The sequence below is a fragment of the Anas platyrhynchos genome, chromosome 1 (genome assembly GCF_047663525.1).
Source record: "Anas platyrhynchos isolate ZD024472 breed Pekin duck chromosome 1, IASCAAS_PekinDuck_T2T, whole genome shotgun sequence".
In the NCBI taxonomy this organism is placed as follows: domain Eukaryota; kingdom Metazoa; phylum Chordata; class Aves; order Anseriformes; family Anatidae; genus Anas; species Anas platyrhynchos.
This window is the reverse complement of record NC_092587.1, coordinates 23,782,859-23,810,471: the sequence shown is the minus strand read 5'-3', so window position 1 is coordinate 23,810,471 and position 27,613 is coordinate 23,782,859. Positions and strand designations below refer to the sequence as shown.

The window sequence follows — 27,613 nt, the reverse complement described above, 5'->3', positions numbered from 1 at the left end:
TTCATTCCTGTGCAGCTGCTCTCAGTGGGGCTTTTGCTGGTAACCGTACTTATTCAAGAAGTATGAAATTGTATATATATCACCTAACATTTTTTTCAAAAATAAAGTATTCTGTCTCCAAGGAAATGCAATCAGGTTTTGTTACTTGCCCATTCTGATTTGCATAAAAAAGAAAAGCTCTCCCATGTTTCAGTCTAAATGAATATCAGTTCAGCTGTTTCCTTTTGCCCTTATTGTCTGTGAGATTTGGCTTCCCAAAAATAAGACACATATACATATTTCACAGACAAGAAACTTAACTTATGTGGTTAACAACATGCTTAAAATGAAAATTTCCCCTACTAAAAACTGCTACCTATAGAGTGACACAATTCTTTGCTTGCCCATGATGAAAGGCAGATCATTAATCCTGAAGAACCTCCATGTTTTCTCTATCAGTAATGGAAGAAACAACCAAAAAAACTTAAGTTCTGCAAACTTAACAGTCTATCTAACATTTCTGGTGTGCAGGGTTGTAAACAGACCAAAACTGCTCGAAGTAACAAGGTTACTTGAAATCACATTTACTGTTACTTTTCATTTCATGACTGTTTCAATCTTTTGGTGTTTTCCTTCCAAGTATCACATAATTTTTAGTACATACTTAATATTTCTCTCTAGAAGCCCAGAGTGAGCTTTTCTTCATTTTACAACCCTCATCAAGCAAACTTTCTTGAAGACAAATATATAAAAATATTATTGAAAAGCTTTAACAGGTATTTTTCAGGTACTTTAGAACTACTCTTTGCTACTGGTGGTATCACTCTAGTCTCTGCAGTTCACTTGAGGTAGAAACAGCACATGTGACAGTGGGCCACAGCGTTCAGCACAAGAATTATAATATTACTTCATCATTTCGTATACTTCAGCACTGTACTACACCAGTTTTACATGCTGGATGAACTATTATTTTTTAGTGTATACAATAATAGATGGATCGATCCTACTACTCTTCCAAAATTTTTGTTGGCCTCCTACATTATTAGCTAGTAATATTAAAGTAGCATATGGCAGGATAAGTAATTTCTCTTTTACAGTTAAATAAAAGATTTAAACATTTTTTGACACAACAAAGAAAATTAGATCTGAATTTTCAACAATACAAGAAAAAAACAGATGCACTGTTCACTTAAGAATAGACGTTGTTTAAGAGACATACATGCTTTTTGTTTAGTTTAAAACACTTAACAATTGAAATATTTATTACTTAACATTACCCAATGTCTTACACAAACCGAAGCTGTTTCAAGTGCATAGCACTTAAATGTGGCATCTTCTGACAGACAAATACATACTATGCAACAAGGAAACATTTTTATTGTAATATTACCTAGAGACAGAGATCAGCATTTCCTTATAGTCACATGTACAGAATGGGACCTGACCAGTGATGCTTTCCTCAGGTATGTTTAAGTAGCTAGTGTCTTCTAATTTGTGTCTTCCTCTTGAAGTGAATTGAGCTTGATGTGGATTGGCACTGCATACCTATAGAGCAGACTTCCTGCATAACCTCAATAAATACAAGTTTGTCTCTTGAAGAAAATGCAAAAAATTATAAAAATCAGCCTACTATGACCAACAGTAAGAAAGTTTGAATTTGATTTATTCTCTAAATGCTTTCGGTGAGAAAACACAACTTGTTTGTAAACTTCTGCAAATGAGGTTTTGACAACCATAGTGTCTCCTCATTATGTTCCAAAGTGTGCCTATGTACCTAATGTTCTGGAATTCATTTAAACTTACAGCTGTGTACGAGATTCAACTGCCCACATTGCTGTGTGAAATGAAATGTAGCTACAGCTGTAAGAGGAAAGCACATAATTCATATAAACTCCAACTCCTAATTATCAAAGAGACAATGCATACTTTACTAGTTTAAAATATTTTTTTTAATGACCGAGGAAGGACTAGTAACAAAAAACAAACGAACAAACAAACAAAAACAAACAAACAAGCAAACAAACAAACAAACAAATAAGAAATAGACATTCTGGACATTCTAGTAATTTAAACTGTGAACAAATGTTCAATGCAATATGTGATTACCTCTAATGTGAAGGAGAGGACCACATCAGACTTTGACAGCTGAACCTCATTTTCGTCCCCTATGTCCAAGAACGCAGAATTTTGTGATCGCTTTAACTTCTGCAGTTTAAATTCTGGCCCACCTTTAGACACTGGAAGACTTTCCAAATTGGCCATCAGCAAATTCACTGAAGACCGCAACTCTTCTATGTACATGTTTTCCATTTCTCTTGTTATGAACTTTGGGAATTTTCTTTCCTTGGAAGGAAAAAAAAAAAGTTGGGAAGAAAAAAATCATGCTGCATTACATAGCATATTAATTTATTAATTTGCTCTCACTTAGAGATATTGAAAAAAAAATAAAAGTCTTAATTCCTACATGTAACTATTTGTATCCTTTGAAAACTGTAATGGGAAGGCTAATTGTGTGCTCAAAAAATAAGTCAGTCATATTCATGCTTGTAACATAAAACAGTTGAACTACAACCGCAATGTGAAATTTCTACTTCTGCTTATTTTTATTTTTAATAACAAGTCATTGATTTAGAAAGTAATACAGAGTTACACACAATTCTTTTACACGTTTAGGTCTGGATTCTGACAGAGTGCTAAAATGGCCAGGGACTGTAACAATCCTACTTGTGATATTTAATATAGAAGGACATAATGTTGTCCACTGAAATAAGATACGAGCTCTAAGAGAGAAAAAGTAGACTTGGCTTTCTAAAATTTACAAAAGCAATTTTTAATTTACTCTATTAGCACTAACTTGAACTACAAAGCTCACTCAGTTTTGTTACTTGCAGTGCTAATACAACTACTCTGAACTTCGACTTAAACTGGAAATGTAAACTATATTATACATACTTTAAAAGTATATATATGTAGCACGCTGTAAGACAAAAACATTATGTCTAAGTACAGAATAATGCATTTTGCATCTGAAATATAATCTACTTTAGTTCCAAAATATATCCTCCCAAATAATATACTCTCTGTTGCATCACTGGACTTGCTGACGAAGGAAAGGTAGGATTACAGAGTATACAACCTTTCAAAATAAATTTTGCTCTTTCTCTACCCCATACATACTCCACAGAAGAAAGAAATGCATCTCCCAGACTGTTATGCTGTCAGATCACGTTCAGTGTCAGAATCAGAAAGTGGAAACCCACATTATTTATCATTCCACTTAATCTCGTAAGAAGATACATTTTTGGTACATGAAAGCAACCACTTACCCTTGCCATTTGTTCAGCCAGTTGTAGACGTCCATCTAGTTCACGTCTGATCTGGGCTGCTTGCTCATCTGCATTATCCAACTTGCACAGAGAACAAAAAATATAAATAATATTAACTATAAGAAACACACACTTTATAGCAATTAAGGTAGTTATAAAGAAAAGAAAAATGATTTGCAACAACCTTTGTATTTTAAAATTTCTGAAACACTAAGCAAATACGTAGCTTTGAGTCTTACCAAGATGAAAGAAATGCAAGGGCCACCCATTATCCACAGCAGTCAAGGACTCTGAAGGGTAGCCCTTATTCCCTTGACTTTTTAATACTCAGCCTAAATTGAAGGAGCATTATTTCCTTATGAAAATAACCACTGAAAACATTTGTTCATGAAGCAGAAAACTGAACTGACAAAATAGCTGAGAAAATGTTTGCAAGGAATTTTTCTCTTTGGTGCCATGAGATCCTCTGGAACTAGATGTAGGGAGAGAAAACTGTGCAGCTATACCTTTTGTGTATATATTATTTCAATCACATGAATCTTTTCTCCAAAATACCGTCCAGCTGCTCAGGTTAAGGCCTATCCAGTTTTTGAGCTTCCGATATTTTCATATGGAGGAAATAATTATGACTAAAGCTCAGGCTTCAGTCCTGGAGGTAAAGGGGAAGGACCCATCTCTTCCCCTCAACAGAGTCACTGGGTCTCAACAAAGAGCATCCCGAGTAATTTTTCACTGGTTTACTTGTTAAGGGTAGGTGAAGTGTCGTTTCACCGTTGCAGACTGACCTGCACGGCTGAGCAGGCTAAGGAAGAAGCGTGGTGCATCTGGAAAAGGCCAAGCACAACTTGCCATCTTACTGAATATGTGCCAATCAAGGGTGAAGACAAACATCAGAGTGTTAACGGAGGGCTCTCCTTTTCTAGGGGTAACTGCAGGCACAATCCTGAATGCTGATATGAACTATTGCTTTTAGTCTTCAGACAGCTAATGTCTAAAGATACACCACTTGCTAAAAAACAATCTGAAATTGATTAGTGATGGAAACTGGCAAAAATCAGTTCTCTAATTAAATGAGATCTTCAGCTAAAGAGCTCACAATTAGTTTAGAAAATGACTGATTCCATTAAACTAAGCTTTTTACGTAAGACCACTATTTAGCGCACCAGGCCAAATACATAATGCCATTTTCTTTGCAACAGTCCTCTGCTAAAGTCAGTAGATCTCATTGAACCAAAGCCTTGTTGAAAATTAAGCATTTTTTTTCCTCCAAAAATCAAATAAAAAATCTGATTATTTTTGGAAAAAACAAAAACAAAAACAACAAACATCTATTGCTTAAAGGTTTATTGCAGCGTTATGTACAATGAACATCTGACCACATTTAGCAAGAGAATATAAAGTTTTCCACAGCTAGGATAGAAGTGATGACAGGGAGCACAGTCTGTCATCTGAGCAATCTGGCATCGGTCAAGACCCCTGAAGGATTTGCTCCAGACTACTAGAAAACAGGAGACCAAAACCTGATGGTATATGAGAGGCTCAGTTTAAACGGAACAGTAGAAATTGGATCTTGCTGCAGACTGGTAGGGTCCTCCCACTAAGCGTGTCTGTAAATCTGCTCCTAGCTTGACTGTCAGTATAAATGGCAAGAGCATTCAGGATGAAATTAAGTATTTTATGTTTCACAGCATACAGTTAGAGTATTCCAAATAAATTCCCGAATTTGCATTATACTATTTCATAACAGAACAAGAAACTGCATTTTGGCCTTCTAACAAAACATATTTATAACTTGTCCTTTCCTTTGTATTAAATAATACATTTAAATGCATTTAAATAATACATTTCCTTTGTAGTAAATAATGACTTTATTTTTACACATAGTTTTATTTAATCAGTTTGACAATCTGTATAACAGGAAAAACAATTCTGTTTTCCTTTTGGGGCTAAGAGAAGGGCAGCATTGTTTTAATAATGTATTTCATAATAGGCAATTGACTGAAAAATATCTGCCTGGAGGGAATTGTGATGACTGAATTTTGATTTCTGCCAAAAGGAGGGTGTGGGAGAGCAGAATGAAGCTAGAACTTTTTCCTGTGTCAAGACATAACTTCACTGGCTGCTTCTATTATTAACTTGGTTGGAGGGCCAGAAGCTTTTGGTTAAAAATTATATTTACTTACTTGTTTCCACACAAAATGATCATTTAAGTTAATGAATGCTAATCTGGTTTTGCAAATCAGCATTTTTTCCCTAATCATGTATTACTTCCCATTATCTATTTGTAGTTGACAGATGAAAAAATGTGCCAATTTCCCCACTTACTTATTTTTAAACTTCATTATTCTTCCTGAAATATTTATTTATTCAAATAATATGTTGTTAATGTACATAATGATGTTTTGCAAAGTATGGAAAGAAACTGAAAAGGTGAAAGACTGAAGAACACTGCTTTACTTATAGACAGAACCAAGGTAAGAATGACTAGTAGGTCATTCACAGCTGTCCTAGCAAGATGTAAAGTTGTTGCCATTAGAATTTTTACAATATTCAAAATGAAGCAACAGTGAGAAAAACAGTAACTTTGTCATGATACATGCAAAGTCATTCTACTTGTTTTTATCCTGAATTCAATAAAACACGTCAAAACCAACTTTCCAAGCAAAGCGGTTAGTGATTATAAATGTGAAGTCATACTTTATACATCTGCTGAATCTGAGGTGACAACAGGAATAAGTAAATTCTGAAAATGCAGGTGGAAGCTGGAATTCGTGACTTGTATCCACTTCCTTACACAGGGAAGACACTCATTATAACCCACCGTAGGGGTGGAAAGCAGAGACAGGGGTTAACATTAAGTGCATCCTTTTCCATAATTCCTTATTTGTGGATCAAACCCATACCCAGGACATAGAAGAAGTTATGACAACCATTGTAGCAATTTTTAAAATGTTAAACTGCAGGATACCAACTCAGATTTTTCTCGGTATTGCAACAGGTATTTGCTTTAAAAAGTCACTAACTTGCAAATACTTAAAATACTTTCTGACCTATTTGTCATGTCATATTTAAATGAAATTATCCATCACATAGATCAATTGTAATGCTGGAGACTTAGGAGGGCAGGCATGCCAAAAGGGAAAGAAGAAAAGTTATACTCATACAGATTGTTTTAAAAGAGGCTACATGCAAACTCCATTTAATAAAAACACCTCAGTTTTCTCCAATGGCAGTAATTATTCACCATAGCTATTTATCAACTACACCAACAATAGAGATATTCTTCATGTTCCTTATACTTCACTTAACCAATTATTCAGTATCTTAGCAGCAGTGAACCTCGCTACAGCAGACTCTACAGATACCAGACTTGTTTTCAGTGTAAAATACACTTGAAGTCCTGACCAAACAAATCAATATTTTCCCAAATTGGCATACACCTGGCCCCTGAAACTTACAACTTCTAGGTACACGCTGACTCACATTTGGAGGACTATTTATTTCAGTAGGAAAATTTGTAATTGAGCAAAAAGTATGAATAAAATAGCTGTGTCACTTGTGCCTGTTCTCTTTGCAGAGATTATTAACTGAATATTCAAAGTTTCTTCAGAAAATTCAGTAATTATAAGTGACTATGTTTGAATGGACTATCCTCGGATGGATAAGAAGTTACTTTTATTAAAAAAAAAGCCTGGTAGCTCATCATCTGGCTTTTTTTTTTTTCAGTGGTGTCATATAAAAACAACTTTCTAAAATAAGCCTGCCAGTCTTAGACATCAAGCTATTCATTTGAAAATGTTTTTATTCCTTAATGCTTGAAGTTGCCATTATGTTTTTCTCCCACTTTCTCACTCTGAAAAGGGCAATCACTTTTTATTACAAACTTCTTTATTGTCAGAGATGGGCTGCTTGTCCAACAATTTTTATTAAAGGATATATTCTGTTGCTAATATCAGCGTTAACTGCTAACCGACAGACTGAAGTTTTCTACTCTGAATTTCTGCTTTAATAACATCAACCAAAATGACTCAATTGCTTCTGAAAACGAGGGCAGAGAAGATAACACACTGCTATATCCACGATAAGAAAACTGGTGACCATCTTGTAAAAGAATACCATCTTGTTTTCATGCATGAATCTGAGATTCTGCAGCACTCCATCTGAAAATCAGACCACCTCTAGCCAAGTTGTGAACCTCTGAAAAAGGAAGCAGCCATTATTAGGGGATAAATCAGATCCAGCATTCAGGCTCGTCTTCAGGCTGTGCTGCTCAATCTCTTGAATATGCATGGGGTCTATGCTCCTCAGATTATTTGCTTATTTGAGGAAGACTGCAAGTTTATTAAAGTTACAAATCACTATTCTGATCAAGGGCATAGTATCTTACTTGATATACAGTTGTTTGACTGTTGCGACTAGACAGCACAGCACAGAAGCACATCTTAATTCATGTTCACATTATCTTGACAGGTTGGAAGAGACAGTCTACTTTGTGATTCCTATTTAAATAACTTATATTTTTTTAGCATTAAAGGGCTTTAACATATTTGTGTATTTTGGTGCAAAAGAGAAGTTGTACATTAGAAAAAAATTCTGGTTAATGTGCAAGTGTACCCTAAAGAAAAAAAAAAGAATAATACTTCCAGGAGGAACTGCACTAAATCCCATGGCACACATTTGTCTTACTCTGCCTACAAAGAGCGTCAGATGACATTTTTCAAGACAGAAAAGTTTGAGTACAGATGAGTACTGACCAGCTGGAAGTTATTGTTCTCAATATTCATAAGTGCTCAAACTAATGGATAGTTGCTTCAAGTGACTATCTCATTAATGGTCAGTTAGCTTTCTGCAGTTTTTTAACCTGCAGTAACATCAACATCAAAGTGTATTTACATGCACGTAGTGATACAAATTTCTTTACATTTAGTGACTAAATTGACAGTACAGGTATCTTAGGACTTGCTCATATTTCTGTGGCCCAAAACCCTCAGCTCTGCCTCCTGAGTCCTACCACTCAGCTCTGCTCTGTGAGGACACAGCAGTCATTTTTACTTTAGAGCAACTTTTTGCCACACGTAATGGCTCCTGGGCCCTGCTGAGCTGATGGGTTATTCGTGGCTGCCTCCAGGAGGCAACCTGCAGGCTCCGTCTCTGACTGCTGCGTGGCAGCACAGGCCAAAACTGTCAACATGCACCAAATGGAATAAAGGGCTTGCATTAAGTGTGATTAGATACTTAAGGGGGAAAAAAAAAAAAAAAAAAAAAAAAAAAAAAGATTTCTAAAAGTAACTAATGGCATCCAGCAGCAAGGCTGGAAGAGCAAATGAAGGCCAGAAAAGTCCTACTGCTCAATTTTGATTGTGAATCACATAAGCAAGCAGTAGGTGGATGTAAGTACTTGCATATTTTCAGACTGTGGTGCTTTTTTTATCTCTGGCCCCCAAAAAAGGAGTTTTGCTTCAAACAGACCTGCCATCTTGAAGATCTGCAGGGTTTCTTCTCGTCTTTACACATGCTGAGTTTTGCTACAGGAACAAACTTGGAATATATTAAGCCATGTAATGCCCCATCACATTAAGAAGCTGTTGTGCACGTAACACAAAAAAAAACCTACAGCGATTCCTGAAGTCTCCCAACCTTGTGAAACAAGATTAGCAGCTAAATACATGAAAGTAGAAGGATCTTTTCCTTCGAAGTGAGGCAAAAAACACCTCACCCAACTCCAGTCTGTAGTAGCAGATGCTTTTGGACATGAATTCAACAGGACTTAACTTCTGAAGAACAAAATCGTGACAGAAGTAAATTCCTTGCACTTCCTATTGGGAGAAAAACAGCTATTTGATTAAAGGGCAGGATGCATGAAGCTTTCTAAACAGATTCTGCTGGACCTTTTTGGCCTCCTGTTCCACAGGAAGAAAGACACAGCTGTAAATAGAAAGAAAATGTCAATCCTCTACTTCAGAGAAGGCTATGCTGTTTAGCTTCAATTTTAAAATCGGTTCTCTTCATTGTAGAATATGCAGTGAATTAATTCAAATTAACAAGAAAGATCACTTAAGTCGCATTTAAAAATTCATATGTCCTGTGCACCCTGCAAAATCTATATTATGTATCATGAAAATGGCTATGCTGGTGGCTGATCCTGTCCTGTGCCATGGTGAAATCCTGTGGATTTTCCACAGAACTCTGGAAAAAAATTTAAAACATCTGTTCTCTAAACTTCCTCTCCCCTCTTCCCACCTTGTTTCTTTTCCTACTCAACACAAACAACAAATTGCTAGATTTGACAATATTTTTAGACTATGAGAAACATCAAAACAAAGTGAAACATTAAGAATGACAGAAAGAGAAAAACTGTTAATTGTTAAAATAAACGGGATAAAAAAGCACCTACACGAGAAATTTTCTCTATTGTGGAATACCAGTATACATATTCTCAGCTAATACCAAGTCAAAAGATCTAGCAAGAACCGAAAGTATTTCTACTTTCTGTCTGTCTGCAGCAAGTAGACTGGTAAAAGCTTACTAGTCTAAAGCCCTTATGAAGTATCCTAACAACTTCTCATATTGCACCATCAGACCTCATGGCATTTTCATGAAAATTTTATTGAATCAATCCTCCAAAAGATTGCCTTTCAGACAGTGATCCAGGCCAAGCTAATCACTCAGTTTTCCTGAAACATAGTGCCAGCAAAAAGCTCAAACATGATTTTGAACTAGTTTTAATACAAATTCCTACTGAATGCTATCAATCTTCAATTTCTAGAGCTGTGGTATTTGGTAAGTGAAGGTACATATACACCTCAGCTCCTGCCTTCATAACTTTGTACACCCCAACCATATTCCTCAACCTCAGCCTTCTCATCACACTAAAGCGTTTCAGCCCTTTCAGCCTCTCCTTGAAAGGCCATGAAGTTCCACAATTTTCAGTGCCACCCTCCAGTCTTTAATGAACTCCTCTATATCCCTGAGATAGATATACTCTCCATTTCATTATTATTGTTCTTCATAGCCATGAGAAGTATTTTGTAACATTTTGACTGTTGTTGCACACAGACCTAATGATTTCAGCACAAGAAACACAAAGTCTCTTTCTTGAGCTGTTACTGCCCATTCTCAGTTCAGCATCCTATGCATATGAACTAGTTCTGCACTGCAGAGCATTCAAAGTCAGGCTGGAAAGAGTGTTGAGCAACTTAATCTAGTGAGAGATGTCCCTGAACAAGGCAGGGAGCTCAAACTAGATGATCTTTATGGTCTCTTTCAACCCAAACCATTCTATGATTCTATGATAGTTTTTTCCTCTGACGCATTCCCTCATGTTTAGCTACCTCAGAGCTCATCTGTTGTGCTTTTCGCATGCAATTTTGTGAGGTCCTTCTAGAGTTCTTTGCAATTACAGCAACATCAGAGTGTCCAAAATGGTTTAGTATCATCTGTAGCCTCGAGGACTCCCCTTACACTGCCTGTATAAAGACGCAACCCTCCTCTTAAGTAGAATCATATAGAAATCACACTTAAACTTGCTTGAAATAATACTAAATGGGCTTACAACATTTTATATTTTTCTAAAATTATCTTAAACTTTAAGAGTTACTGCAGCAGACCTGTCAAATATCATAATTTGATTTTCTTATACTGATTTTAAGTTTAAAAAAATCAGAAGCTTGAAGGCTTGCTCTAGAAAGAAATCCCCTCTCCTTTGGTTACTCTCCTTACCATCCAAAAATATCATGTAGAATGTTTTCTTGCCTTATCAATCACTGATTAATTTTTCTTTGTAGTGTTGAAACTAAGGGGAATATACACAGAAAAGGGGAATAAAGGTTAATTAACATTCCATTAAGCAACCAAAAGCACCTTGAATGCTATGTTATTTTTATTTCCCATATAATGGTATGTGACTGATTGAACTAGAAAGAAAACTTAAATTCAGGCTGATAACTCACAAATGAAGTACCAATTTATCAAGTAGTTTCAAAAAACGATTTATGTTTCCAAAATGCATCATGAAAAAACCCACTCAGTCACATATAAACAGTTCTTATTTCAAATAGGCAAAATTATTCTATTTAGTTGAAAGTCTGCATTTGTATTTAAGTATATGCAGTATCTGAGCATAATAACAATATGTGTTTTGTTTGATTTTTTTTTAAGAGCTACATTTTCTCTAAAAAAAACTATTTAAGAAAATCAGTGGATTCTCCTTGACGGAGAATTGAAATCTGCAACTTTGACCATGTAGCCTGTTTTTGTAATACTCTAAGAAACCTGCCTTCGTAAGCCCTATTCTTCCATGATAATTCTTTCAAATAAGCAGATAGGTTGAAAAGTTGCTAAGGTGACCACAGATCTTCACCAAGTGTCTATTCTATTCATTCCCAAAAGTGAAGAATTATATGGACTGTTCTAATCAAATTGTTTTAATTTTCCTACTGTTCTTCATGTTAAAGACTATCGAGTACAACAGGATTCTTCACTGCAAAGTAAGAGTAGTAAAGAGTTCATGTTTCAAAACAGATTATAGATCTTCAGTCTGTATTCTGCTTACTCAATGATTAGCAGGAAGGCTTTAACAAAGAAAAAGAAAAATATTGCTTAAAAGCATGTACCTAGTATCTCCTTAACATTTATTTATTATTATTTTTGTGATGCAGGAAAAGACTTAACATCTGTTTTCCATGATAACAATCAATTGTTACTATTCTAGAAGATGCTGGAATCAGAAAATTCCCACACTGATGAATAACTTCCCTGGTAACACATATCTTTGAAAACAGGTTAGAAAATAAAGACTATTTAGACCAAACATTGTTCCCCAATTTACTTGAAAGCATCTCTAGTGACAGACTCCAAACTCTAAACAGCCTATTCCATTTAAATGTTACTCCAGTATTTAAGAAGCCTCATACAGAATTCAGCTGACCAGCAAGGCATGGTTCTACTTTCTTGTACTCTCTACATTCCATTGCTTGGCTAGATCTCCACTACACAGCTCCAATACAGAGCTTAGACACCTAACTAACACATAAACAGTAATATTTAGGTGTTTGCATCAAGAACTATGTACTATCATCTGCTCCTCCTTTCAACATTTTTTTCATTTTTGTTCTAAATACAAGAAATGGAACTATAGGAATATTGGTTAGATAGGCCATCTTGAGGTTACCAAGTCCAACCTCCCACTTGACAACAGTAGGTAAGTCTTACTTACTCCACCAAAACAAGTTCTGAAAAATTCCAAAATAGAGATTCCATATTTAGATTGCACAGCTTCTCAGGGTGACCTTTCCTTTGCTCCACTACCTTCACACTGAAGTTTTCCTCTAATGATCATTCTGTAACTCTTGAGTGACAACTTGTGACAGTTTAATCTTTATAAGCTACTAATCTACTACCACACAATTTTAGCTTGATCATCGTTGTCTTTGGAACTTCCCTCCATGATGCTGTAGGCTGCTACTGGAAACTCTTCTTTGCTAGGTTAGGCCACGCAAGTCTAGCTCCCTCAGCACTGCCAGGCAGAAGGGAAGAACAACTTCATCAGTCTCCTTCCCATGTTCGTTCTAATGTAGCCCAGCTTTATTTCACCTAAAATGAAAGGGCGCTGTTGGCTCTTACTACACCTGGCATCCATTCTGTACACATTCTGAAACCTCCTCTCCAGCTCCCCTTCCCTCCCCTATTCCAGCAGGGCTGAAGCTCTACCAGTTGGTTCCCAACCCATGACCACGCCCAGGATTATTTTGCCGGAGGTGCACAACTTTCCACTTCTTAATGAAATTCATGAGCTTGCTGTTAGCTTACTGCTCAAGATTACCCTCAAGCATTCAGCACATCAGCACTACCCAGTTTAGTACTGTCCCCAAATTTGCAGAAGCTAAGAATTTGTCTCATCATCCCATCTGTCAGTAAAAATAATGAACAATATCAAACTCTGGAGTAGTTTTCCCAGCTACCAACTGGGCTTTTAAACCACTGACTCCACTCTTTGAGCACAGTGACATAGCTAATTTTCAAGCCCTCTAATAATCAGCTTGTCCAGGGCATACTTCCTCAACACAAAAATATGAATGTGGTAGTAAATGGTGTCAAAAGCCTTACTCAAGAGAAGTCAAGGTGAATTACCATCCATTGTTCTCCTTACTCACATTATCAGTCATTTCTTGAAAGATGGCAGGTTGGTCAGACATGATTTCTTCTTGGTATCCATGTAAACTGATAGCGATAAACTTTATGTTTGTGAAAACGGACCACAAAAGATTGTGGTCCATGGTGTTTCTAGTCTTTCAAATACTAAGGTGATGCCTCTAATTCTCAACCTTTCTGTACAACAGGATGGTTTGTTCCTGAACTCTCAGTATGTTTTCTTTAGAAATCTGCCAACTCCTGGGCTCTCCTCTTCCCTACACTGCAGCTTCTCAGGGGTCTCTGCACAGCAATTCCTTAAACAACTAACATCACAGTGTACCTTCTCAGCCTTCCTCCAATATCAAATTCTGTCAGCTGGTGATTTCTGCAGCCCAGCTGCCACCTGTGGCAAGATTCACTCCCACCTCCCTGTTTGTGAGCAGCTGGTTAAAAACAGCATTAATCCCAATTGCTCTTTTTGCATTCATGTTCAGGAATTGTCACCAACAGAGTCTAGAAACTCCCTCACAATGCTTGCACAATGCCATGTTCCCCTCCCAGCAAAGTTGTGGCAGAGGGCTGAAATCCACCATGTGGATCAAAGCCTCCCATCAGACGACTTCTATTAGTTGTTTGCAGACAACCTCACTTTCTCTGTCAGTTGGTCTGCCACCAACCCTTACCACAACATCACCAATATGACCTTTCTTTCTGGTCTTGACACAGACTGGTCTTCTTTGTTGCTCAAATACTTTGCATTAGTGCAGACACATTCATTAACGCTCTCCTTTCTGAGAGGGAATGTTACAGTCTCCCAGTCTCCCTTGTAGCCTTCTACCTTATGTATCTTCTCCACATGTATTGCTTCCTCATTTAACTCTCAGATTAGCTCTTAGCAAACCTAGTTTAAAATCCTCCCTGTTAGGTTAGCAAATCTGCCCACAAACATGCCTGTGCCTTCTTGCTGGTTTAATTCCATTGCTTCTTACCAGTTCTTCTTAAAACAAGGTACTACAACCAAAGAATCACTGAATCACAGAATCACAGAATTGAAGGGGTTGGAAGGGACCTCAAAATATCATTGAGTCCAACCCCCTGCCAAAGCAGGTTCCTTAGAGCAGGCTGCTCAACCAGGCCCGAGCAGGCGTCCAGACAGACCTTAAATATCTCCACAGCAGGAGACTCCACAACCTCCCTGGGCAGCCTGTTCCAGTACTCCATCACCCTCACCATGAAGAAGTTCTTTCACATTTTGGTGTGGAACTTCCTGTGCTCTGTCTTTTGACCATTACTCCTTGTTCTGTCCCCATAAACCACTGAAAAGAAGTACAAGCCTCACTGATGACATCAGTTACGCACATTGAAGGTGTCACTCTGGGCCATCCCTGGTCATGCTGCCCCGGGAAGCAGTGGAGTCCCCATCCCTGGAGGTGTTTAAGAGAACTGTGGATGTACCATCAAGAGACACAATTTAATGATGGGACTCAGTAGGTTAGTGTGATGGTTGGACTTGTTGACCCCAAAGGCCTTTGCCAACCTAGATGACTCTATGACCTTTGCTCTTAGTCCTGCAGTCACCTTTCATCTCCTCAAGGTCATGTTATTGGTGCTCACACAGATAAGCAGCAAGGGGCAGTAGCTGGAAGGCTAGATGGGCCTCAGCAACCTCTTTGCAACATCTCACATCCAGGTGAGAAGCAAGTAAAAAGACGAACCAGCAGATGGATGCCTTTGTCCTATAGTCACCAAACACTAACACTTCTTGCTTCTTCTTTGTTCTGGTCCAGTCCCCAAACCCAACATGTCCAACATGCATTCTTCACACAACAGAACTCACTCATCCTCCCCTGCTGCTAGGATCCCAAAGCAGTTTTTCAGATTAATGATTGCAGAGAGACATGGAGCCTTTCTCCTGCTGCCAGAAGTCATAAACTTCCAGATTCCACCTTCCTGGCAACATGGGAAGAGGAGGGAACTACTACTATTAAAATAGTTAGAGAACACCAGTTACAGAAAGTCTGCTATCCATCTGTAAAACATAATCGTTGTTCCAGTATGGTAAAATTAGAATACTGGGCACAGAAGCATTCCTAAGGAGGGACAGTTCTTTCAGACAAGATCTTGCTGTGCCTCCAGTCTCCTGAGGGAAGACACAGTATGGAGAGAAGGCTGTGCCAGATTGATTGGAACATGATTTTATAATGTTCCTAGTAATAAAGCAAAGCTGCTTCTGAAAATTGTGCAAATTGTGCATACTTTTTGGGGTTCTCATCCACGGCTCAGTAGTACATTCTCTCATTTACGGGTAGTCGAAGTGTTCCCACACTAGAAACGCTTGGCATTGCATGACCAGTTATGAAAACAGTTCACTCAGTGGTGACAGAAGGATTGGATAACAATGACTTTCCCCATACTTCATTTGCACAGGGCTATTTCTACTCTCACAGCCCTAGAGCATTCAAGTTTACCATAAACCGCTCCTTTTAACAGCAGTTAAAAGCCAACATTTCTACTAGCTAACCAGTCTCATTTTTATTTCAGATTTTCCCTGTTTAAAGGTAACACTTCTGAGAGTCAGTTTATTTGTTTTCTCAAGAAACAGATTCTCATAAACAACACAAAAAACAGATTAATTCTACTTTTCCTCTCCTCTTAATCCTTCCCTCCCCAGTAGGCTGTAAGCTTTCAGACTAAGGGTGGTAATCATTTTTTCTTCTCTTTACTCATGGAACTGACCAAAAAAAGTGTTACTGCAGTTGGCCTGAGAATTTTTCATGCCCATAGCAAAAATATAAAAACAGATCGATGTATCTACAGAAGACCTATAGAGAAGAACAGGCACCATCTTGAAAAGATGTCTGAAGTTTGACGAACATCTAAGCACAAAGCAGACAGCCTCAGCACTGACAATAGACAATGTGGATGGATGATATGAACAACTGTCTTTGAGTCTTGTAATATAAAATATGGGAATAAATAGAAGGCCAAGGAGCATGTCCCTGCAAGTTGACATTTCTGTTGAGAGTCAACCCTCTTTTGGGTGGAGATGGTGTCTGAGATGGAGAGCATGAATGGACAACAGCCTAGATATTAAGACAGCTTAAGACAGATGGAAAGAAAACCTGAGAGCTCTTGTTTTTTTTGTTTTTTTTTTTGTTTTTTTAATGAAAACCACAAAAACACATTCCTAAAGGATAAAAACCAGACACAAATTATGGTGTGTCCAAATAGATCTTTCAGCCATTTTATAAACACAATTACTCTTGCATAGGACAATCTATCCTCTTTTATGGTCACATTTTGCTATTTCTGTTTGAAATATGTTTATATTATATATGTTAGCTAGCTCATTTCCAAATTTATCTGCACATTTCCCTTTGGTGTGACTGAGGTGTAGGAACCTGAACCATGAACCATAACCAAGCAGCCAGTTGCAAAAGAAGTGGCATATTCCTCTCAAGAACAAAAAGTTAAGAATTCTTCCTCTACAGTTTCCGAAACACAGGAAAAAGGCTAAGCTTCAGAACAAGACATTCAGAACCAGGATGTGAAAGGGATATAGAAATGTAGCCTCATTCTTGTCCTGTAGCTTTTCAGCTGCTTTTGCTGGCTTCACACTGGCTGCTGAAGTCAGAGGAAAAACCCTCCAGAGGAACAAACCTAACTAATCGAACTGATCCTTGGGTTGGAAGCAACTGTTTTAGGCAGAAGTGCTTTACTTTGAATACATAAAAAGGGATGTCTAAGCAGGAGAGGTGGCAAATTCACGCTAAGGGTCATTAACTTACTTGGGTTGACCAAAAAATTTTTTTTTTCAAATGCGCAGGTAAGCTAGGGATCAGACACATTAATGAAATATAGTAGTCAGTCTGGAAACATGACTCTAATAACATATGTAAAAACTATATTTGTCTGGTATTTATTTACCTGAAGACACAGGTCCTTTAAAAGAATAAAATAAAATTGAAAAATGTAATACAACAGCCTCTGGGAGAAGAGCTTTATTTTTGTTGCTTAATGCCAAACTAGAGGAACTTATTCCTCAGCTGGTAATATTAAACACGATGAGTCAAATGCAGTGGTGATGTTAATAAAAGTACAAGTTAGATGCTGTATAAATTTGGCTTCAAGTGTTGAAGCAGCTTAACTTACTTGGATCCGGAACTCAGCAGAATGTCAAAAACAGCATTCATTACTTCTTGAAGGCTCCAGAGGAGCATTTTACAGGAAGAAACACAGAGGAAGGTAGAAAGTAAAACAAACTTTAAAAGATCTGCTTTAACAAAGCCAAAGCCAACTTCCCTATTTTTTATGCTATGAGGGCCATTCTGCTGCTGTTTTCCTGCATTCACCCAATGCCAAAGAAATTCAGAAAACAAAAACAGATTGAAAGATCTGCAGCCAAAATCCCAGTGCCAATGATTTCAAACCTCAGAGCAGGCACAAGACGGAGTGTCTCTTGTCTCTTGGGACAAGAAAGGTGGTACACAGAAGACAAGGCCTCAAAGGAAGCATAGAAAACACAAGCAAAACAACTAGTCTATGATTACTGGCTGTCTTTTAAGGTACTAGAGACCATAAATGTCCAACTCATTCACACAGGTGCAAATCAAACACAAGAGAAGAAGCCACATAAGCAAATAGAAAGCTTTATAACAGAAAAATCCACATGTACATTTGTCATAAAAGTGATTATATGTAAAAAACTATTAATCCATATTTTTTCTTAATGCTTACACAGAACAAGTAAGCCTTTGAACATTTTCCCAGTTTTCAGATGTTCCACTCTAGATTTCCTCCTAAATGTAGATGTCAAGGCCAATTTTACTCACCAACAGCTGAATGTAACAAGGACTCTGCAATACCTCAAATACTGAAAATGCATTACTGTTGCTGACATACCATTTCTCTCTAGTATTTTCTCAGTATTCCTTGATCTACAAAGAAGAATATTTCAAAGTGCTTCTCCATTATATAACTTGCAAGGTTTTTAAACCTTGTTCAGAGTCAGTTACTTTAACATGCTAAAAAAGCTACTTACTTCTCTAAGAATGGATTGATATTTTTTCCATCATTCTTCTGCAATTAGAGTAAATGAGAACAAACCAACACACTTTGGGGCAATCAGGAACTTTTTTCCAAAGTACAGTCTGCTATTATGGAAAAAATGCTTTTGTTTACAGAAGCTAAGACTTTTATAACTTGGGGGTTCCAAGATTTCCTTTCTTGCCAGAACTCACATTATTAAGCTGAAAATCCAAACCAGCTTAGTTCTGGATTTCTGACAGCCTCGTTCCAGAACTGATCTTAGCAGGGCTATTTGAGGTTGCAGCACTCTTTTCCAAAGCATCACATCTTTTCTGTCTTGAGCAAGACCTCCCAAATTGAAGTAAAAGACAAATGAAGCAGCTCAGCAAAAACACTGAAATGGAAACTCTTGAAATAACTTCATATTAAACTTCTATGTGTATATAATCGAGTGGTATATCATGAAGAGAAAATATTGAAGATCACGTGAGAAATTATCTATTTTTCCACTGAAATATTTTGTTTGAATTATTCTGCTCTCATTCAAGCACAGATAGCTGCAGATCTGGCTTCCCCTTGAAGAAAATGGAAAAATCAATCAAGCAGATTTTTTCTGTGAAAAAGAGGGCATGGAACAAGATATATTCTAGTATTTACAGGTACTAGAAACCAATAGAGTTGATGTGTGAACAAGTCTGAAGTGTGAACATTTGAACACTTCTGACATCAAAGGTATGAAACACTTTTCAGGTTGACAGACACATATGGCAATTTTAAAATACTGACCTGTTCTGAAAGGCAGCATATCGGTATTGGGTCATTTTTGTGTGCAGAAACTTTCCAGACTCACATTTATCATGTAAAAATGCAGTCAACACCTGATTTTCTTTAGGAGGTGGAATACTCTATAGCCTCCCATGGTCACCTAGATTTTCTGCCTTTCCTCTGTCAAGGGGACTCTGCAGTCCTTTCTGCTCACTGAGAGCCTGGACAACTTCTCCCAGCACTACTGCCCCATCTACCATCTCCTCTGTAGTCAAAACCCCCAAAGCTGTGGGTTACCGAGAGAGCAGATAAACCCTACTCAGCTTTTAGAGCCTGCAGTGGTTATCCAGCAGTAACCTCTTACCTGGATAATGCTTGAAGGTAGTGTATCTCCCCCATAAAGCAGATGATAGGAACAAGGTATGACTTTATGTTTTTTAAACAGTAGAGTAGGGATAGCTTAGGAAGGGTAAAAGCACTGCAGAGACTTCTGAGACATCAGTGATGACAACTCATCCAGTACCTGATGCTACCTTTAAATTACAGCAGTGGACCTTCCCAACATTTTTTCAGTTTACTTTGTTGTATTAGGTAGGATTTATCATGAAATAAGTAATGACAGTCATTATTGATCATCTGATCAGATACTGGCTTAGCTGAAGCCTTGGTCATAGTAAAATACTTCACAGAGCCAGGGTCTTTTCTTCTGAAAAGACTCAAATATACATACTGCATAGCAGCACATGATCTGCAATATACAGACCAAACCATTTTTCCTGTGCCTTGTCTCAAGTTTAAAAAAAAAAAAAAAAGAGAGAGAATGCATTTAAGCTTTAGTCTACATTCCTAAAGGAACCTTAACACTTCTTCCATTACTCCAAGAAGGAGGTATCAAATTTAACACTGAAATTTTCTGTAGAAAAGTATCACTCTACAAGCTTGAAATGTTTGCACTTGTCCCTGTAGCTTATATGGGGTATAAAAGTTTCTAAGAAAAATATACAGAACTATGGGAATTTCCTTTTGATAATCTGAGATTTGTGAGATAATCACATTCCTTTTCAGGATCTTACTAAGCCAAGGTACAGAACTGCAAACATTCAAAAGACACAAAGGCCATCTCGTGAATTGAACTGCCTTTAATTTTACTTATTTCCCAAACCATATAATTAATTGGACTTTACTGAAGTTCTGGGTGAAAGAATCCTTAAAGCCCAGCTGTACTGAGCACCATGAGCAGTCTTAGGTTCAGGAGAAATTTTTGACAGAAATTTTACTCATAATTAAAAATGCAAAAATTTATTATGGAAAATACAGTGTTGTCCATAATTCTCAATATTAGACACTCATACAAAGAGATACATCTTGAAAAAGATATAAATAATCAAGGATGTGAACCAGGAGCTTGTTACAAGGCTTTTAAACAGAAAATTATGGTTTGAAGCAAAGTACCATTGAAAGCTATTTCCTAATTTGTGGATGATTCCCAAAGAGTCAACAGTTAAAGACTCAACAGATTTGTTCTCAAAATTATTTATTACCTGTCAGAAGAGATAATGTGACTTAAAAGAATTCTTTCATTATGAAAATCTCCCCTCTCACTGAAGATAAGGGGGTTTAGATCAGCTAACAAAAGTCAACCTTTATAAAGGTACTGTCAAAACAAAGTAAGTTCTGTCTGGAGTTATGATTTACCTGATAAGGAAACTCTGGTATTGGTGGAGTGATGTAATAATAGTGCATGACCACACTGCAGTTAGATTTTGACTTTCAGTTTGACTTTCTGCAAAGTTATCTTCCACATCAGTGACTAATTAAAAAAAAAAAAAAAAAAGGACAAAGACAGACTTTATCATGTTTGATCTCTGTAAATCAAAGAAACCATAACAACACACTGTGGGCAAGCATCTCAACAGCAAGTCAAGGAGATCATTAAGTCCCAGCTAACTCACAATCATCTCTTTATCATAAAACACAGATCAAGGAAATGCAATGTAAATAAAAATTAGGTGAAAATGTTAGCACTTCCAAAATTGAATCTTTTCATCATGAAGAGGTAGAGATGCTTGGCAGCAGTTGCTGGCCTTGCTCTAAGTTCTGAAGTTGAAAATGGAATCATAGAAGAAATCCCTGACATGAAGGTCCCTGTTAACATTCACTACCTAAAGATGGACATATACTAAATAGGTATTTAGTATATGCTAACAGATTGTGACAAAAAGTTAGTTCTTCAAAGAAAAACATAAAATACCCACAGTTGTTTGGACTGTGCTTGGCAATGTCAGAAAACTGGTTTAATATTTTTCATTTTATTGCTGATTAAGTTCTTGTTCTGACTGAGAACAATTGCTCACTGCCCTCACACAAAGGATGGAGACTGGCAACCTGTGTGTGCCTGCAACAACCCATGCCCTAGCAGAACTGTCTGATGACCTGCTGCAAGATGCCGAAGGGTTTAAGAGTTAAACACTCCATTTAGAACAGGCTGGAGAGCAAAGGCTGCTGGCAACCAGTAAAAAGTTTCTAAGGGCAGAAGTCATGAGGAGGAGGTTGGCAGACAATACCACTACTGTTACAAATAGCATCTTTGTCTGTTTACCAACCCAGCAGCTGCGGGATAATTTACTTGTATCATCGACGTTGTTCAGTTTGGTATTTCCAAAGGGCTGGAAGGAATAAGAAAAAAAAAAGGGGGGGGGGGGGGGGGGGAGAGAATAAGAAAAAGTTTTCTGCACAAGTTACAACTCTACAGATCTGCTGTTAAGGGCAGCTGTTTCTCAGAGCTGCAAAATATTCAGAATTTCATATCAAGATCTGATTCTCTGCTAGAAGCACAGGCTAGAAGCCAACTCATCAAAACCCCTATCAAAAATACAATTTTAACATCTGTTTGAACTTTCACTTATCTCACTGCTCCCAGACACTATTGATTATCATTATCTGCAAGTCTCCAGTATTTTAAAGAGCGGTGGCAAAGGGAAACAAAAGTGAGCATTTTAATATAAAGACAGATAGATACTTCTAGGGGAGAATGAAAACTGAAGTGCTGACTGGAATAGGAGTCTAACATCACCTCATCTTTTATAAATACATTGTCAATAAAAAGGATTAAAATACAGCCTAAACTAAAATGTCTATTAGAACTATAATGAGGAATAAAGGATTTTGCCAAAGGAGAAGAGGAATTACATTATAAGAAACTGTCTGCTGCCTGCAATACACTTCCTGAGAAGGCCACAACTGTTGTCTTTTCCTTTGTAACAGTTTTCTCCTCATACCTTTGGTGTACTATGTGCTTGACTGAATCACAAGAACAGGATATAAAATTTGTTCAGTAGCAACTTTGCACATTTGGAGTATGTAATAACAATTTTTGCTTTAGCAAAGTAATCTAATGCTTGCCTTGGAAAATGAAAACTTTCAGAATGTTAGAACTCACAGCAGGAAGGCTACATGCTCAAAGAATTCCAGAATTCTTCCCAGTTGGAATGATGTAGATGATCCTACATCTGCTCCAAAAGAGATGTCTCCTTTTCTTCGTGTCTTTCACTACTCATACGAATCGTGGGTAAATGATGTGTACTTTGGAGACCTGCACAGGAGTTTTTACAACCTTCACAGCTCAACACCAAAAAAAGGAAGAGAAGAGTCTTCTCTTCACTCCATTAAGTCATCTTTGCACACAACAGCACAGTCAACAGCCTCTCTCCCTTACTACCTACCACAGGATTATTTCTTCAATTTGTGATTCACAACATATAATAGAAAATCACCATGTTCAAAATTCTACCACGACAGAAGACAAAGATGAGTTGCTGTGATTCTTCAGTCTCTTCCTAGGTAATAAACCAAGAACAGATAGAAAACTGCTGAACAAGAGAGCCCTGCTAATATTTGCCAACCACTTTTGTTGCATCAACATTCTATAATTAAGAACCAAAACCAAAAAGCCTTCAAGCATACAGGTGCAAGAACCTAGTGGCCCATATCACCAGAACCACTTCTAGATTAAAGGGACGTATTTTTTTTGTTTGATTGTTCAAAGCTGTACAGTCATATTTGTTTGTATTCCTCTAGCACAATACAGACCAACAGATTTTGATCATTCGCAGTGACATATAAAGTAAGATTTAACAATTATCATACACCAGAGGAGGGAGAAAGTCATACAGTTTCTACTGTAAATAACAGGTTATATGCTTTTGGGGAAAAATAGTTGTTGGTTTTTTTTTGTGTGTGCTTTCAAGTATTGATTGGAACAGGTTGCCCAGAGACATTGTGCAGTCTATTCTTGAGGTTTTAAGACCTGACCGGATAAAGCCCTGAGCAACCTGGTCTGTCTGCAGAGCTGTCCCTGATTTGAGCAGAACATTGGGCTGAATGATCTCTTGAGGTCTTTTCCAAACTGAGTTATCTCATGCCTGCATGTTCTATTAGGCAAAACCACACTCAAATAAGTAGGATTATTCCTGAAGATGTCAGTGCTTCTTGACCAACCTGCATATTACAGAGGTTAGTTTCATGATATACCTGTACGTGAATTAAGAACAGTTCCAAGAAACTGAAGTTTTATACACTGCATGGCGAAGCATCCAGAATTCAGTATGTATCATCTATCTACTTATGGCAGCAAATTTCTTTTAAAGATGTATAAACATACACACAAACGTATACACAAATATATATATAAAGATGTATATACAAACACAAACATGCATATGTAATTTATACATAGGTATGCAGGTATATAGACTATAGAGGATTCTGTAGAATCACACAGCTCACTGGAGCTGTGACACTGTAAAAGGGCTCAGGAGACCTCTGTAGCATAAGTACCATATACCCTAGCATACCCTTTTTCCAAATACTTTCCAGTGGCCAATGATGTAAAGATTCCATCCTGAGGGGATTCACTTCCTTGAAGTATGGAGATGAACTTAAAACTGAAGCCTTCTGCATAAGGTGAGGAAGCACTTGACCTGTTGGCAGGGATTGGAGGGAGCAATTTTGAACACAACAAAACCGAGTGGCACCAATACTTACTTGGCAGGCATTATAAATCAACTGGTGTTCCAATTTTTTGATCCCTAGAATCTGTTGAAACATTTCATAAAGCTGTTCCTTGCTCAGAATCAGCTCCGATACAGCACTTAAGGCCATTCTATTCGGCTGTTTGCAAAAGTCCTCTTCTCCCCTGTATATGGCATCATACTTGGCTAGCCAAGAACTTAACACTGTCTCTTTGCTCAATCCATCAATTTCTGGCAAACTTCGGACCCTCTTTTCTATGTTTTTCTTAAAAACATCTCTAAAGTCATTTGCAGAACATCCTCCACTGTGAACCATTCTTGCAACTCGGTCACTCTTGAGAAATACCTTTTGCAAAAAAAAAAGAAAGAGAAAAAAAAAAGTTAGGCATGGACACAGAGAAGAAACAATCTCTTAATAAAGGGGTGTTATAGCAGGCTAATATTTTCTTCCCATGTGAAATGTCTTTGCTGGGAGGTCAAGGTTGTTCCATTTTTCATAAAGAAATAATGCATAAATACATGTTCATAACTTGTAAGTAATACATGTTCATGTGAATAAATAATGAATAATTACATGTTCATAAAGCAAGTTTCTGCATTGAACAAATACTTAAGTAGCCGGTAAAGTACTTCTACAATAGCTAAGCTAGAATGAAGTCTAAATTAACCACAGCTAATTTAAAACTTACCTACAAGATTTTATTAATCTTTCCTCTGTTAAAATCACAGGAGTCTGAAGATACTTGCAAGTAACTCATGAAGAAGCTACATTGTCTTAAAACTTGGCAGTATAATGAGTGAAAAAAGTATCTATAAGATAGCTAGGAATATCAAGGAAGAGGAGACAGAAGTCCAGAAAAGGAGAAAAAAAGAAAGAAAAAAGAAGAAGCACTAGAGAATTATTGCAATCAATACTAACAATAGAGAGGAGAAACACTCAAAATGCAAAAAATGGTTTTCCTACTGTGGGTACGATATTGGAAACTATGGAATTCTCTGTGTAAACAAAACAAAACAAAAAACAACACTAAATAACCTCCCAGGTACATGAACTATAAAATATGACAAGGCAAATTACAGCAACGAATCACATCATTCTGCAAGAGCGTTTCGGTGTTCAAGGGCAGTTGCATTCATCTCTCCTGACATTGACCTTGGCAAGCTTGATCTTTCCAGCCACTGCATGGACAATTGATTTATAGTAATAAGTCTTATGACACTGCACTGTTCTTCTACTAAATACAGCCAACAAAAAGATGACGGCTGTGGCATTTCCAGCATTTTAAACAACAAACATGTGCCTTGCAGAAGTCGTAAACTGCATACTGGTGTTGAACAGGTCCCCAGGGAAGAACCACCCAGCTTCCCATGGCAGAGAGAGATGGATCAGAGCCCTAGAGCCTGCAAGGCTCAGGTGCGTGGAGGTGGCTAGGCTGCCAAACCTACACCCCAAGCACAGCTGAAACACAAAGAAAATATTTGATACCATGTGGTCAAAAGAAGATTCCCTTTCCATCCATTTCCCTTTCTGACCATTTTCTCTCTTCAGTCAGATGCCATGAAGTCGAAGAACAGAAAACTACATGCTTTCAGGTGATGATTTTAGTGACCAAGAGCTATTAAAATGCAATAAGTGGAGATTACAGCACAGCAGAGTTGTGTCACCAAATACCATCATGTTATGGAAGACAGTACACCTAACAACCACCCTAAATATTACTGTGATTCATCTGGAAAAGACAAAACAGAGGAGTGGGAGAGCAGCTAAAAAGCTAAGCAGAGAGGAGTATGAAGATGGAAACAGGACAAGAAAACCATATCCTAAAATTCCCAGTGCTTTTCCTGTAGATCCATGTTTTTCCTGTAGAATCTTTAAAATGCAGCTACCTAAAAAAATAAATCTTTTAATAGATATCCTCATTGATGTTGTACTGAAGGGTGAGATTAAGCCTTAGAGAACTTGGCCCAAAAGCTTAAAACATCACCAGTATCTTCTATTTACATTTTGTGCTCTGTGCCATGATGAATTTCTTTATTTGGAAAAACAACCATCTGAGATGAAACTTTTATCACTAAAATAGAGTTGACATGGTTACTGTCAATTAATGATGAAGTTAATTTCCTTAAAATGCCACACAAATATTGAATCTCTTTTCAAAGCAAACAATACTCAGAAATTCCACTTGGCAATAAAACTTATCAACAAAAACAGGTACAAGGATATTAAGCTTTTCCTTGTTTCAGCAGTCTGCAATTACAATTAATTCATCCCTCCACCAGCTTCACTGAAAAGAAAATGGAACAAAAATATTTTTTTTAAAAAAAAAGATGACTCCAGACTAACTTCAGCTATTTCACTTTGTCATAAACAGCATTAAATCCTCCATCATGTTAGTTTGCATACTTAATGAGAAAAAGCAGATGCAGAAGAAAGAATGAAAATGAGAATACTTATGTGCTCTTCCCCCGAAAAAAAAAAAAAACAAAAAAAACCAACAACTCATGTTTATCCAAGATTGCATTATCTTATAAATAACATATATAACTGGATCACTCTAATAAATATATGTTTATACACGCAAAATACATACTGTAAAATCATCAGAGTATTATTTACCTCTCATTACTTTCTTTCAGTCATATTATTCAAAACAATTAATTCAGAATGCAGGGGCTGAAAAGCCACAAGATCTTGACTTACAAACAAGAATAATTAGAAACTTATTTCTGATTTTGAAATTGGTTTTCTAGGAGATGTAAGTAAAAATCTGTTCCAGTTTTCAGCACTTACGTGTGAAACTGTAACATTTGTTGTCTGCAACATTGAGAGAATAATGGCATAATGATGTTGAGCAAAACAGATTTTTATATAGGTATGTGCAAATACAAAATACAATCTGTATCTATTCCATATCCCTCATCAAAAAAGAAAAAAGAAAAAGAGAAAAAAAAAGAGAGAGAGAAAACAGAAAAAGAAAAAAAAAAAAAAACAACAAAAAAGAAAGGATTCAAAAAAAAAAAGGATTCAGACTCAAATAAAACAAAACATGGTCTTTCAAGAATTTGAAGCGACTTGATCACTGTAAATTAACACCATTTAAAACAATGTACATAATCTGTCTTTTCAAGAGTCATCTATATTGATGCTGCCAGTCAAACAGAAAATGCTTGTAACAGTTTTTAAATACATAAGATACAAGCGAACATGCTAAATGGATATATCTGACCTTAGAATGTTATTTTCTGAAGTGTTTCATCATGAATTGTATTTGAATTAAATGTTCATCAATTATTCCAATATATTGTTTAGCAAAAACTATGGTATGATTAAAGACAATTATTCAAAATATAAAC

General features: G+C 36.9%; 1 protein-coding gene across 11 annotated transcripts in view; it reads right to left on the bottom strand.

Moving 5' to 3' along the window:
- CADPS2 (calcium dependent secretion activator 2) overlaps positions 1–27,613 on the bottom strand; it is a 312,136-nt gene that overhangs the window by 182,351 nt on the left and 102,172 nt on the right. For 10 of the 11 annotated variants that reach the window (XR_011806831.1, XM_072033275.1, XM_072033270.1 and 7 more), the window contains exons 3-5: positions 24,273–24,605; positions 3,306–3,386; positions 2,086–2,322 (exon numbers count right to left, since the gene is read on the bottom strand). Coding sequence is in view for 10 of the 11 variants with exons in the window: in XM_072033275.1 (XP_071889376.1) it covers positions 2,086–2,322; positions 3,306–3,386; positions 24,273–24,605 (651 nt within the window). In the remaining variant the exon portion in view is untranslated. The remainder of the gene's footprint in view (positions 1–2,085; positions 2,323–3,305; positions 3,387–24,272; positions 24,606–27,613) is intronic. The other variant, XM_072033291.1, reaches the window with a different exon arrangement.